The sequence below is a fragment of the Perognathus longimembris genome, chromosome 2 (assembly GCF_023159225.1).
Source record: "Perognathus longimembris pacificus isolate PPM17 chromosome 2, ASM2315922v1, whole genome shotgun sequence".
NCBI lineage: Eukaryota > Metazoa > Chordata > Mammalia > Rodentia > Heteromyidae > Perognathus > Perognathus longimembris.
In genome coordinates, this window is record NC_063162.1 from 141,656,617 (window position 1) to 141,672,190 (window position 15,574).

Sequence of the window (15,574 nt, forward strand, 5' to 3'; positions counted from 1 at the left end):
CTCTGGCTACCAGCTTGATCTCCACTGAAAAAGTATGGAATACAGGGTGAAGATCACACATGTCACATCACATGCCCTTCCCCCATCTTAGATCTGGAATGCAACCCATCAGTGGCATTGATAAGCCATTCAATGCCACCGCAGTCTTTATATTCACACATCACCTGTGCCAAATCCATTTTATAGTGTGTAGCTATAGACGGGAGACCTAAATAGGTTTCATTCTCTCTAATGACAGAGTTGAATCCTCAAATTCAATTAGTTCCTGCTAATTGTGTGCCTGGGTGTAGATGGGTTCTTTCCATCTGCCCTGTCATCCTTTTGAAGTCCCCATTAGCATGGAAGAGGTTCTCTGTTTGGAGAAACAACAATCATCCCCGTCCCATGCTGCCTTCTGGCAGGAAGCCCCCACCTGGCTGCCAGAGGCGCCCAATGGGCTCCCTTCAGAAGCCATCAGTTCTACTGCTTTCATTCACCACTGGAATTGGCTATAAACAGCACAGAGCCCAGATGTCTCCACGGAGCATCCTGTTTGCTTATTTGTTGCTGTGAAGCTGTAAGTTGTTTCACATGTTCCATCTCTGCAATTAAGCCACAAGCCCAGGGAACATGTTGCTTTTCTTTTTAATTTTAGTTCTCTTTATTTCTACCATACGATATGTTTCTCTGAAAAAAAAATGTACATACAGGAAATGTAGAAGGTGCAGAATCGCTACTTGGCTGCTTCCTGTGGCCTGCTAATTCAGTTGACTATCGTTGCAATCGAGAAAGATATGCTAGGGAGTAGAAGAAAGTGCACTTTATGGGCCTTTGCCATACTTAGAAATCAATTCTGGATCTCCAAAGATTCACATATCTTCTTGGAAATCTAATGGCTTTTTTTTAAGGTGCAGGAAAATGCACCTGCAAGACCAGAAATATTAATAGTCTAAATCAAAGAAGAGCCTATGTTAAATAATGATGCTCACCATTTCCATAGAACACTGGTAGTAAGGTCAAGTTCAATGGGCCAAGGTCAAGTTCATGGGCTAACTGACATACTTTGGATGCTGGGTTAGTAGAAACCAGTTCATAGGCCAAGAGGCCAATGGCACACACACGTCCATTGTTACAGCATGACTCAGCCAGCCATTTAAAGTATGTACCAGCAATCACAAGGGGCCAGCAATTCTTAAAAATATATACTGGCCCAATTCTATAACTCAAAATTAATACTTTCTTTAGTGATAAACTAATATCATCATATTTGGATGTAGTTTGGGTCAATGTATTTCTAACATAGTACCAGTATCTAAGGTGATATCCAACTATTTCCTTAAAACTGTTCACTTAAAAACATATTACTTTCTAGCATCAATATTATGGAAACAACAATAGCTGCTCAAGAAATATTCTTTGAATAACTAGGGAGGAATTTTTCATATTTGTTATGGGTTTTAATCTTATTTTACCTTACTAAACTCATGAACCCAAAGTAATTATAGCACGTAGTAACACTTTTCCCTTTTTAACATTTGAATGATGTCTTAAAATGCTTTAACAGATTGCAAACTAACTATGTAACTAAGAGATTTATAAAGGAATTCTAATATGCTCTCAGGAGTCTGTATCCCCGGACTGTTTACAAATTTCACTTGCATTGACTAACTTCGTTTACTTTGGCTTTTCTGACATTCAGTTAATAAATGCACACTCCTGAGAGGGAAAGAGGAATGAGAGAAGGAGTAAGCAAGGTCCTGGTTGGCCTTGTAGATAAGAGGCTGGACCGCTGTCTCACAGAAGAGGAGGCACTCTTGACTTTTATGGGGAAGTCCAGAGATGAGATCGGGGCTTCTGCTTTATCGCTTCCCTCAATATCCTCCCGTGCTGGGGCTCCTTGAATTCATTAGATGGATTTTAGCAGTGTCCTTCAAACCTCTAAAAGGAACTCGAGTTGAAAAAAGTGTGCACATATTTCATTCAGGGCCAGTTGCAGTTGCAAGCAGATCTGATGTGGCCTGAAAGTGATGGATGGTTATTGGCTTTGACCAAACTTCAAAACTGCAAGGGGAATGTTGTTCAAGGCCAGGCTCCAAGTAAGAAGAATGTGTTGTCGAGCTCAAGCAGATTATAGGTTTATGGGTCATCTGGTTATCATAACGCACATTAAGTACCTTATCGCTACCTGGCAGGAGCTGTGCACTTTGGAAGAGGAAGGCCTTTTTTTTTTTTTTAAACTGAGAAGAGCAGAGTACTATTAGTTGTTCAAACATCTCCCACTGTAACAAAAGCAAAGGAGGAGTCAATATAGCCAAGGTTACCTCCAGGAACCCATGTTGATAGAATTCATACACAGCAGAGATGTGCAGTTTTTGGAAAGATTTCTAGAACATAGCCTCAGGGATTGGCATAAAGGTAGCCAAGAACATTAGAGTTTGCAAGCAAGTTATACTAAAAGGCCAGTTCTCAAATCTGATAGAAATCATGGTAAATACGATAGCTATTAATTAGAAAGATAGGACCAAAAACATTTCATTTCAGAAAAGTGAAGGTAAGTCTTCACTTTCACTGCAGAAGCATGGTAAGCTGACTGAGCAAAGCCATGTTTTAGAAGCAAGAGTGCAAAGAGGTCTGAGCATGCTCAAAAGGTAAAATGCCAACTAGGATTCAGTGTGCTGGTATGTCCCCAGTGAAGAAATAGAGGCTTACATGGAATAAAGCCAGGGTGCAGACCTGGGCTGGAAGAGATTTAGGGGGCTCTCTATCTTCAGTAGGGCACTACTCTGTCTCCCAAATCTCGCTGTGGAGATTGTCAAATCTTGCCATGTTGATGGTGACATCAGGACCTCCTAGCGCTGCATTTCCCTGATTGGCCCAGAGGGATGCAGTTTTGGTCTCTGTGTCCTACAGGTGTCTGGCTATGATGAAGAAAAACATAGAACACCGACTTGTTCTCTGGAAAAAGGAATGGGGCCATAAGAATGAACTGCTCCCAAGTGCTATGTAGAATGAATCTAGCTAGTGGAGGGGTATTGTATGATGCTAGAAAGCAGTACCCAAGTACCCAAAATACACCCAGAAAATGAAGACTCAAGTAAGAAGTCTGGGGAAGCCCTGCATTGACGTCATGATGTTATAAGAGGGCGGGACTTAGAAATGTTTCCCCAGTTCTATCCAGAATAGCGCAGACTAGAGTAGATACAACAGCCTGGGCAAACAAAAACACAGCTGGAAAAGATGGAGAAAGTAAGACATCTAGGAACCACCTCCGAGGCTTTCAGTGGAAAAGCGGCCATGGAGTCTACTACTTTGTAATCAGGAATCATGAGAAGACAGTAAGTTAGGAAAATAGCTACCAAGCATTTCTTTACAGAAGGAAGTCACCCACATGGAAAAATAAATAATATAAGCCTCGGCATAGACTGGGAAAAATTTCTTACTGTGTATTAGGATTCCTAGCCAGGTGAAAAAGGTACAAATGGAATATCAGTTATCCTCAGATGCAAAGTGGCTCCTTGGTTATGTTGGGGATTATTATAACTCACTTGGGCTATATTATAGAAATAGTAAGTAAACGTAGTATACTTTGAAAAGTAGCCATCCATCAGCCAGGAGCTCATGCTTGCTATCCCAGCTATTCAGGGGGCTGAGATCTGAGAATTACAGTTCAAAGCCAGCCCAGGCAAGAAAGTCCTTGAGACTCTTCTCTCCAATAACTACCAAAAAGACAAAAGAAAAAAAAAATCCACAAGTGGAACTGAGGCTCAAGTGGTAGAGCACCAGCCTTCAGCACAAAAAGCTGAAGGACAGTGCCCAAGCTCTGAGTTCAGTCGCAGGATCAGCACCAAATAAATAAACAAATAAATAAATAAATAAATGAGAAAGAAAAGAAAAAAAAGTAGCCACACTTCAATTCTTCATTTCTGCTATTATGAATGAGTTCTCCAGATACCAAAAGTCAAGAATCCCTCCTTTTCTTTTAAAACAGCATAGTGACCTACCACAATGGGAATAAAGTCTGTTATAAGTTGATTTGTTGGTAGATATTGTATTTGATGTTATCTGTCTTCCACTTAAACCCAAACCAAGTATGCCTTCCTTCCTCGAAACCCTCCCTTATTTCTTCTACTGTCTTATTTTTCAATACTTTCGGTAATTTTACTGACTATTTTCTGAGCCCAAAGCCAAGTGAAAGCCATGTTGTGGGTTAAGTCTTATTAAAGACTTCGTTCCTATAGCCACACTTACATTCAAGCCTTCATCGACAGACAATTATCACTACCAAAAAATTCCAAACAAATCTAAAGGATCAAAGGGATTTTTAGATGTGATAAATAATGAGAGTTAATAAAGAGGAATAAGAATAAGTAGTAAGAGCAAGACATATATAGCATTATAACCAGACTGGAAAATCCAAGGGACACTTTTTGTTTCTTTTTTTTCTTTTTTTTTCTTTTTTTGCTTTGCTTGTTTTTTCTTTAATCAGCAATGGATAATCTACTTTCTTGCGATCTGTACAGGACTAACCAACAGGAAACATGCTTTCCTTTTCATTCATTTTTTTTTCACACAGCCTTTTGGGAGCACCCACCGAGGGCACTGTAAAAGGCTATCTTTTCAGCACATTGGTCACTGAATCTCTTTGAAAAGAACCATGGTTGACCTATCGGCTTCAACAGGAAACAGTATTAATGAGGCTACAATGGAAATCAAAAATGTGTACTGGAAGTTTCTGTTTGCCAACACTACAGCGTGCATCAAATTTAACAGGGAGAGTTGAATAGAGATACTCAATTTGTGCCAGAGCACAGAACTGCACAGAATCTAGCAATGTCTCTATCCAAACAGGGCTTATCATTAATTAAGAAAGGTAACACTAATACAGAGGGGGAGAAATTTGGAATACACGAAAAAAAAAAAGAAACAAAGAAAAACAGTAGTTGAATAAGGAAGGAGAAATTTGAGTTGTCAGAAAAATTCATCATTTTTGTCCTGAGACTCTACAGAGACAGTTCCAAGACACAGAATTAATTAGTCCTGAAGAAGGATCTGAATGAAGATCATGAAGGTAGTTGTAAGAAGGGGAATAAAAGATGGTATCAACCACATGGATAATCAAATACAAGACAGATGAGAAGACAGAGAGGGGCTTGTCCTTAGGGGAGTAGAAATAATTCACTAAAGCAACATGAGCTACATTACGGTGGGAATAAGCTTCAAAAGGGAGCAACAAAATGTTCCAATCTAATTAGAAAGCCAATGGAGGGATGCATAGTAAGAATCTGCATATGTGGAGCTAAAAAAAAAAATACTCTAGCAAACTTTGCAGAAGATATCCCAGAGTCACTGCAAAACAAAACACTGAGATGGCCAATACTGTGAGTCTTGCCTAGCAAAGCAATTTAAAAAATGTACAGATGCTTCCATCTTCATTACCTGCTTACTTGATGCATCACATTCTACTGATAAATACCTTATGCAAAAGAGAAAAGCATCTGACTTTTTCATTCCACTTTATTCTCCTGGTTTTAAGAATAGTCTCTCTGATTCTGATCTTTCCTGAAGGAAATAGCTACCGTTCAATAATTCTGGGACAAATCATTACCATACATTCTCTTATTCAGTACTGAACTAAAGGTTTTAACCTGTGAAGAAAAGACCAGAAAAAAAGATTTACAAAGCATAATGACTGTAAAAAAAATAGAATTCTCAGTATCTGTAGATAATATTGCCTATATAGAATTCTCTTCACAAACAGAGACCCTTCAGTACATTTTATGAATTTTAAGGCTAGCAGGAATCTTGATTCAGAAAGATTATTTTAAGAGGCACAAGTATTGGAATATGCCAGCAAAGATTACTTAGAAAGTATAATTTTTCAATTATACAAGTCACTAAAAACACATAATAACTACAAATACACTTAGCAGAATATGACTAAACTAGTCATGAAGAAGATTACAAAATTCTATTGGTAGCCATTTAAGTAGCTCAATTAAAAATAAAGAACACCCCTGAAGTGGAAACATTATAAAAATATAAATTATGTAATTTATAAGCACATGAAATTTGCATATAAAATTTAGATAGGCATTGGTGGCTCAATCCCAGCTATCCAGAAAGCTAAGATCTGAGGATCATGGTTCAAAGACAACCAGGGCAGGAAATCGTGTGAGATTCTTACATCTAATCAACTTCTAAAAAGTTGGAAGTGGTACAGTGGTTAGAGCACAAGCCTTGAGCAAACTGCTCGGGCCCTGAGTTCAAGTCCCAGGACTGCCATACACACACAAACAATTAATACAAAACTGAGTAAGCTGATTCTAAAATTTAAATGAAACTCAAAAGCCCCAGTATAACTAAGACATTCCTGCAAAAGAACAGAGTACAGAATACCAAGATTTAAGAAAGTTAGAGCCATTCAAACAGTGTGGCATTGGTATAAGAATAGACATGGGTAAAAAAAGAAAAAGAATAGATGTGGGTAAATAAAAGAAAAATAAACCCTAGAAGTCCAGGTATAGAAAGGTAGCATGATTTGTAAACTAGTAAGGAAATGAGTGCTAATAAGAGTTAAACACTCACAATCTACTACCTAACTAAACCATCCCTAGATTTAACCCCAGAGGACAACAAAGACACCAGGCAGAATATAAAAACAAATGTCCATAATGGTATGTATCAATAGCAATAGCAAAAAAACTCTGTAACTTCTGTAAGCATGATCAGATTATAATGAATTTATTATTTCTTGGTCTAGGAAATGCATCATAGCAGTTCCTTTTGGTTCTTGAATCTGAGAAGGTAAAGTTTTATACCATCGGGGTGGGGAGGGTCGGTTCTGGGGTTTGAACTGAGGGCCTTTCCTTCTTTTGGCTTGTTTCCTAGACTGGTGCACTACCATCTGAGCTTTATCCCCAGCCCTGTTTTTTGCTGGTTATTTGGAGATGGAGCCTGGTGAACTTTTCTGCTCAGCCTGGCTTTGAATCACAATCCTTTGGATCTCAGCCTCCCGAGTAGCTAGGATTACAGGCATGAGCCACCAGTGTCCCCTTCCTTCCTTCCTTCCTTCCTTCCTTCCTTCCTTCCTTCCTTCCTTCCTTCCTTCCTTCCTTCCTTCCTTCCTTCCTTCCTTCCTTCTTTCCTTCCTTCCTTCTTTCCTTCCTTCCTTCCTTCCTTCCTTCTTTCCTTCTGTCCTTCCTTCCTTCCTTCTTTCCTTTCTTTTTGGCCAACCCCAGGACTTGAACTCAGGGCCTGAGCACTGTCCCTGGCTGCTTTTTGCTCAAGGCTAGCACTCTGCCACTTGAGCCACAGCGCCACTTCTGGCTTTTATATTCTATATGTGTGGTGCTAAGGAATCAAACCCAGGGTGTCATGTCAGGACGTCATGTATGTGAGACAAGCACTTTTACCACTAGGCCATATTCCCAGCCCCAATACTTTTCTTGTTTTAGGTCATGAGGTTTGAACTCAGGGCCTGGGCACTGTCCCTGGGCTCTTCAGCTCAAGGCTAGCGCTCTACCACTTAAGCCACAGCACCACTTCCTGTTTCTTTTACACATTTTGCAAGTATCTGTGTTAGTAAAATTCTATCAATACATATAGGTTTATATTAGTGAGAAAAACGAATCAGCCAGAGGAGCAATGATGTCGTAGAGCTGGGTCCTACCACAATAGGTGCACAGCCTACTGGGAAGTAGTCACCTCCGCATCTGTCCACAGACATATCTTTGCATCCTTGACATCTGTGACTGTGTTTGTTACAACTATACTTCCACATATACCCACAAGCACCATCCTTGTCTGCTGTTACAACAACAACAAAAGCTCCTCTGGAGGTGACAGCCATGACAAGTCCAGGAGATGGGGGAGAAAAGGGATGCCAAATCTGATGGTCCAGGGTGAAGCAAGCAGTGCTCAGCATTTTCCTTTCAAATGAGTAGATCAATGCCTTTGTTTTACTTTGTAGGAGAACAGCCATTCGTTGGAAGATGACCTTCCCTTGATGTGCTGGCACAGGTGGCGGCCTGAAGCACGGCCATTCCAAGCAGACCATAAACTAACTGCTAAGATGACAGAAAGAGCTGGGAGCTGCCTGGGCCCAGGAGGCGGCTCCGGGAGCAATTTAAATGATGAAGTGAGAGGCACTAAATGCAGAGAAAACTCGGAGGACAGGCAATCCATCACTGTCAAGCTTATCTCCTGACAAGGGGTAGGACTCCGGCTTCCAGATGTGGCATTAAAATGTAATGTTCCCACTGGGATGCCGCATGCACGTTTCCTGAAGCTTGGGTTTCACTCAGTTAACTAATGATGAGAAAATGTGACATTGGTATTTCACTTTTTCTACAGGGATGAAATCATTCCCAGCAGGAGAGAGAGGCTGTTATTTTTGTTGTTGTTGTTCTGTTTTGTGTTGTCATTAAAAAAAATTACTTACACAGCAGTAAATAAGCTCTTGTTAGAAGGAGGAAACCCTTCTCCCTCACGCCTGCCCTTGATATTTCTGTCAGTTCACCTTAAGGCTGACAGTCCTTTCTGTGCTTTCCCAGGGATGTGGTGGATAAAAGATGAGGGCCAGACTTTCAGAATTCGGTTTGAAAATGAACTCTACCCCTTACTAGTTAGGAGTTCTTAACTTACTTAAAAGTACTCTGGGCCTATTTTCCCACCAACTGTAAAGCTGGAGAGAATGCCCCTACTGGGGGGTGTTACTTATTAAAGGTGAGATTCAATGCCATAGTTGGAGCATTCCAGCACAGCATTTTGGCATAAGTGCTTAATAAATTTTAGTTTTTATTCTCAACAACTTTGGTACTCTTTCATATTCACAGAGACAAGTTAAAGGTCATCTTCGCCTTGTATTGCTTATTTTGCAGAGCCATGTTTCTAACAATGAACTCAGCCTTTACTTTGGCACTGTGGAACAAATTATATTTTACTCTTATTCTGATATCCATAGAAAGGTTTCCAATAAAAAGTTGATGTTTAAAGTAAGGTGGAAAGAGAGAGAGAGAGAGAGAGAGAGATCCTCCCTTAACCATTCTCTTATATTTTAATTTTTTTCTTTCTTTTTTTTTGAGGTAAAGTCTATGTAGGTAAATCACCTACACTGGCCTGCTTCCAAGCTTCCTGCATTAGACTCCTTGAGTAGCCGGGACTTCAGTCATGTGCCATCTACACACACACAACCTCCTTTCCAAATTGAGGCCAGATACAAGGCTAGGTAAACATCACCCATAAATCTCCACTTTCTCTCTTTACCACCGAACTGCTAGAGAAAAATGATATTATGTCAGAGGCACTTTTAACATATTAGAAGGCAATTTCATGGATGATTTCCCATTAGGATGCACAACAATCTATGAGGTACAAGAGAATAGATGTGATTAGCCCACAGGTAAAGACGACAAACCAAGATCAGGAAAGGATGAATGATACATCCTTGTAATTGACCTCCCGATGAAAAGCATCCATAGGAATGAAGGATGGTAGGGTGATTGGACTTTTCAAAACTAAAATTTGTCTCGAAAACAGTGATTATGAGTGGCGCTGTGGCTCAAGAGGTAGAGCGCTAGCCTTGAGCACAAAGAGGCTCAGGGACAGTGCTCAGGCCCCCAGTTCAAGCCCCAGGACTGGCAAAAAAAAAAAAAAAGACAGAAAACAGTGATTATGAAAGGAAGCAGAGTCATTGGTGGAAAGTGAGCAAACTGTAAGGCCAAAGTATGCACGTGTTTACATTCCAACTTGAAAACCCATGTGTACAATGTGCTTTAAAGATTTTACTATTACTTTGAAAATCCTGACTTCCCTCTTTTACAAATGTATCTCAAGGTTGTCATGGTATGTGGATGGCATGCAAGATGGATACAAGAGGTTTTACATTGTTCTTAGTAAACAATAAGTCTTAAAACATGTAAATGTAAAGAAATATCTATTGAGTGCCGGATAGAAAATACATGTAACAAAAAAATAAAGATTTTTTTCCAAAGATATATTAAATAGAAGATGAGTAACAATTAGATCCATTTAGATAAAAATCAGCATTACACATTTGAACAATTTTTTTAAATTGCAGAAGCAAACTGAACAGCGTGGATATTTAACACATTATTAAAGCCACAAACTATAATAACCTTCTAATTTTGGACCTATTTCTTCAATCAATCAAACAAACAAGTTAACATAATGAATTCTCAATTCTTAACACTGAGATTGCTGGTAGCAGCCACCATGCAAGGCTTCAAAGGGTCTAAAGGGTCTGCCATATGTTCCTTGATATTTCATAACCCTTTAATAAGTCCTAATGGATCAGAAAATTGCAACTCAGAATCCTTGCCACTGTTTTTGAATGCAGGACACATTCTTATAGATGGGAAAGCAAATACAACCAAAGGACATTAGGGTGAAACTAATTCAAAAAATTTCTACTTTATCATTTGGACATGGAAGCCCAAGGACATATAAATATGCAATCAAAAACCAATTCATACTAGCAACAATCAGAAAAATAGCATGTAATAATAGGTTACCATTAGGTGGTTGATTACCTAATTTTGACTTAATGGGCCCTAACATAATTTTCCCTATGATTCTTCATAGGACATAATATAAACCCATTCCAATATTGGGACAGGTTTTATGATGTGTCAGCAGGAAAGATGACCCCACATTCCCTACTTCCTTAATGCATTCATTTAATAAATATATTTTAAGGGTAACTACTCATTCATACCAAAGAAGTCAGCCTAACAGAAGAACCTCCTTAAGAAAGTATAAAATTTTCATATTAAACCCTAGAAGATGGGGAAAAAACATTTGGTAGAATGATCAGTAGATGAGAAAGCTCTCCAAAACAATAAGGTAAGGTAAGCAGGAATTATTTGTATGGCCAAGGGAAACAGTCATCTATTACATGAACATCATGGGGGAAAGTAGGAAGAAATAAAAACATGGTGAATTACAGAAATAGATATATAGCTGGAGTGGAGAAGGGAAAAGGAGTGTAGGGAGGCTAACCAAATAATCCACATGAAAATACAATATTGGGAAGCTGGCCACAGCTATTGGTCTCTTGGAAAGATTGCATCCTATGGTCAAAAGAATAGAGTTTTGCTCTGAGTAGGTTCTGTACACAATGAACTAGAGACAAGAATTCCATAGGATGGTTACTAAGTTATGGGGCAATGTCTAACACCCCAGAAAGACTTAAAGAATCACTTTGGTAAAGGTGCATACTGATATGTTTTCGACATATAACTACGTGACTTAATCGACCCATTGTTACCACTATATGAGCAGTTATGAAAGACCAACTGAATTAATGAATAAAGGTCAGGAAGGATATAATTACAATTTTGTCCTTTGAGTGAAACAAGCTGTCTCTCAAAATGCAAATAATTCACCTCAACTAGGTAACCACTTTCATCTCTTCCCAATTAGCTTCCATTCTGACTTAGAACATTCTGCAGACAGATGCACTACGGCGTTGTCCTGCAATGTCCCATGGGCTTTTGTGAATAATTCCTATCCCCACTTAAAAAGTGAACATCTTTTCAAAGAACATATAAACCTAGCCCAAAGTCACAAAAACTTCTGGTGACAGGGATAGAAGCCAGGCAGAACATGTTAAATTTCACAGTATTTGTCAACAAATTGGCTGTAACGGATTTGAAAAACAATGTATCATATTCCGCCAGTATGAATTGCTTTGTGTAAAGGTGTTTGATACTTCACAATAAAAAATATAAGGCTAGTTCTACAACAGTAACTCTTTAACTAATTCTCTGATGGAGAAACAGGGAGCAAGGACAATTTTTAATAATAAAGTTAGTATTAAAAAGCGAGCAATTCTTACCATGATCTTCTGAAGAGACTGGTGATCTAAAAAAAAGAAGAAAGAAAGAAAAATGTTATAAATATATGGCAATGATAACAATCACAGATCATCTAATAGAAATCATACTCTCCAAACTCTGTTCAATAGGAAATGCAATAGAGTAGGCAGTATAATTAATGTGCTGGCTTCAGGGTGCATTCCAATCAATCACCCTCAAGTCTTACCTGAGTCGGCTGGGTGTTAAGAGTTTCTAAAATATCAGTGTTTACTTGTGTCACAGGATTCAACAAATAAGTCTGAACTTATCACGGAGAAAAGAGAATTCCTAAAAATATGTATTGAGTGAAATAATATGACATCACCTACTGCTCAAGACTAGGCTTCTAGAGAAAAGGTCAGAGGCAAAAATGTTATTAGATGGAAGGTTTTTATATAAAAAGAGATCTGTTTGGGAGTAGAGAGAGAGAGAGAGAATGAAGTACAAAAAAGGGCACGCAGGCTTACGGTTATGATCACTCTTATTTCTACTCTTCATGGAATTGAATGTTTAAATGATCGTGGAATAGACCTTCTCTGAGTTGATCTTATGGCTCTAAAGATTCAAGAATCAGAAAAGGTAAAAAGAGAACAACCATGGTGTGTGTGTGTGTGTGTGTGTGTGTGATGATTTGATAAAGTAATAACTTACATACAGATTTGTGGGTCCAGCTCTAATTATAGTAGTTAGATATCAAAGGAAGGGTCATGTTGACCAAAAAAATCTTTTTTTCTTTCAGTGAACTACGAATAGTGGTACTTTGACCAAGAAAGACACAACTTTTTAGTGGAAATCACCTCTCTGTTAAATTACAGTTTTGTGTGAAGAATGAGAGACCCCTGATGACATATTTAGAATCATTAAAATCTCAGAAGGAAGGACAAATGTCACCTATATTTCCCCTAGATAGGAAGAATCTTCTCTCAGTGAACGTTCTAAAAGTATCTGTAGCAAAGCAATGACTAAAGATAGAAGCAGGAGTTGGGCAGTAGAGATATGATCTCTATTTCTTTATCAACCACCAAATTACTCTCTATTGCTTTCAATGAATATGTATGAGGCAGGAGGACAAATGCTGAGGCACGAAATCATTTAGTTGGTATAGAAATAACTGGAGAAAAAATTTACCTGTTTTGAGATGCTTGATACCAACTTTATCTGAGGATGAGTAATACAACTGTACGCGAGTAAGCAGTACAACATAAAGATACAGTAGTAGTAATAATAGGAAGAAAACCCTGAATATCCAGTAGTGGTAAATAGCGTCCTTTGAACATCATGTGTTTGCTGTTGTTTCTTGAGAGACAATGTCTCCCACTGTGGCCAGGATCACCTTGCCCTCTCTATAGGACAGGATGAACTCAAACTCTCAGCTTCTCAAATGCTGGGGTTACAGATGTGAGCAACCACACCTGGCTCAAGCAGTGTTCCATGCTGAACAGAGAATCTCCAGATTTGGGTAGAAAGAAAATTGACATTTGGGAGATGGACACTGGGGAGTGGTGAGCAAGAACCCATCGCGGTCACTCAGTCATCACTGCCTGAGAAACATCACTTGTCCTTCCTAGGTAGAGCTCATTATCAGCTCCTTGGAGTTTCGCCATGTCACACTGTCTAGCCTTTCTTCTAGATGGTAATCCCTTACCCGCTAGACTTGAATCTTAATTCACATAAGTGAGTGTTTGATTCGAATTCCTTCAATTGCATTAGCTGTAGCATACTGTGCTGATGTTGAGTCGGACGCATCCCAGAACTCCTCAAAAATGTATGCTATCACCTTCAGATGAACTTCTAGACCATTCTGCCAGCAACAAAGCCAGCTGAGAGAGTCTTGGGAGTAAGCTTGAACTCTAGAGGGGTTATAATGTGGTACTCTCTGTGCCAAAGGGCATCCAGATCACCCAACCACAGAGACATCAATCATCTGTTTTTATAATTGGGGAGTAAAGGAAGTGTTGAGTCTAGAGTAAAATGGTGTTGATAGTTGAGTCTAAAAAGAAGCACAGATTTGAAACAAGATGAACTCCTTCCTTGTGCTGCCAAAGGCCTAAAAAAGAGTCAGTAATGAGACCGTCTTCATCTCTGGAGTTTTCTGATAAATAAACATAAACAGGGTCTGGACTGTTTGTTTCTTTTGCGATGAATATCTCACAGAGTTCTAAGAACAAAGAAGAATCTATGCAGATGGACCCTTCCTGGTCTAAGGTAGAGAGCTCGGGAAGCAGGGCCCTTTTCTGGGTTTCTGCAAAATCCAAGCAGTAATATTAACTTTGAAAATGTCCAGATGGCTCCATTGGAGCCCCCAGGGGATGCATTCTGCAGGACGTGCAGGCGGGGGTGGGGGGGTGGGGGGAGCACTATCGATTTCAGCTTGTGTGCTGGGGATTAGTCATGTTGAGTTTCTGCGGCTGGATGTCTCCCACACGCCTGGGTTGGTGGAATTTTAAGACACATGGTGTATGTCAATCCTCACTCGGTAAGTCACCTTTCACTGCAAAAAGTCACTAAATTATACCACGGGGACACACACATCATCCATTACTGCTAGAAATGGGCATTCAAAAATGTTACGAAACTTCGCTGGGGAGGGAAGAAACATCCGAAATCAGCTATATATGGAGTTGTTTTTAAAAACAAAGGTTGAGGTAACAAGTTGGATAAGAAATGTACTCACTGTATTACGGATGAAACTGTAACCCCTCTGTACATTTTGACAATAAAATAAAAAATTAAAAAAAACAACAACAGAGGTTGAACCTCCCCAACAGAGTACCTTCCTCAGCTTGTCAACTGAGACATGAAGCAACGTCCACTGCTTATTTCTTCCCACCACACCTGAGAAACAACGTGTGCTTTTATTCCAAGTGGTGTGTTTCCCTCTGAGAGCACACTGTCCTGAAACTCAGTCACTCACAATATAAACTACTACCAGCCTTCAGGGAACTCCACAATTTACAGCTTTCTTTCCTCCTGTTTACCTGACTCTGTTGTGATCTAGAAAATATTTGTGGTTTTTGCTATACTTTATTTATTTGGGCTCTTTTTTTTTATATTGTTGGTTTATTCAAATTCAGCCTAGTAGAAAAAATACCCACAGATAAAATAAAAGGCAAAACCTGCATTTAAAAATCCCTCTCTCGGGGCTGGGGATATGGCCTAGTGGCAAGAGTGCCTGCCTCGGATACACGAGGCCCTAGGTTCGATTCCCCAGCACCACATATACAGAAAACGGCCAGAAGCGGCGCTGTGGCTCAAGCGGCAGAGTGCTAGCCTTGAGCGGGAAGAAGCCAGGGACAGTGCTCAGGCCCTGAGTCCAAGGCCCAGGACTGGCAAAAAAAAAAAAAAAAAAAAAAAAATCCCTCTCTCGTTATGTTGCCACAAGTAATTGCAAGTAGGGTTTGAATTTTTTGTCATTTTGATTAAATTTATTACTTGAGAACGCCAAGCCAAGAGATAGGTATACAAAGCACAGTTTCATAATCTGCTAGAAAAGTAAACAAGCTAAGAAAATGGTAAGAGTTTCATGGAAAGGATAACAATCTCAGTCCAAATAAAGAAAAAAATTAAAACAGAGCAGAGGGAGATCAATTCTGCTCCACGAGAGTGAAAGAAAGACCCCAAAAGTATCTTAGAACCATCTGAGATGGCCTTTGAAGAATGAATATGATCTTATTAGGTAAGAGAAAAACTGCCATCATAAGCAATAGGCAAATGAAAAG

General features: G+C 39.4%; 1 protein-coding gene across 1 annotated transcript in view; it reads right to left on the reverse strand.

The window, feature by feature from the left end:
* Positions 1 to 15,574, reverse strand: part of Dgki (diacylglycerol kinase iota) — a 327,861-nt gene that overhangs the window by 32,867 nt on the left and 279,420 nt on the right. Inside the window, exon 29 of the mRNA XM_048340285.1 lies at positions 11,837 to 11,862. Coding sequence (XP_048196242.1) covers positions 11,837 to 11,862 — 26 coding nt within the window. The remainder of the gene's footprint in view (positions 1 to 11,836; positions 11,863 to 15,574) is intronic.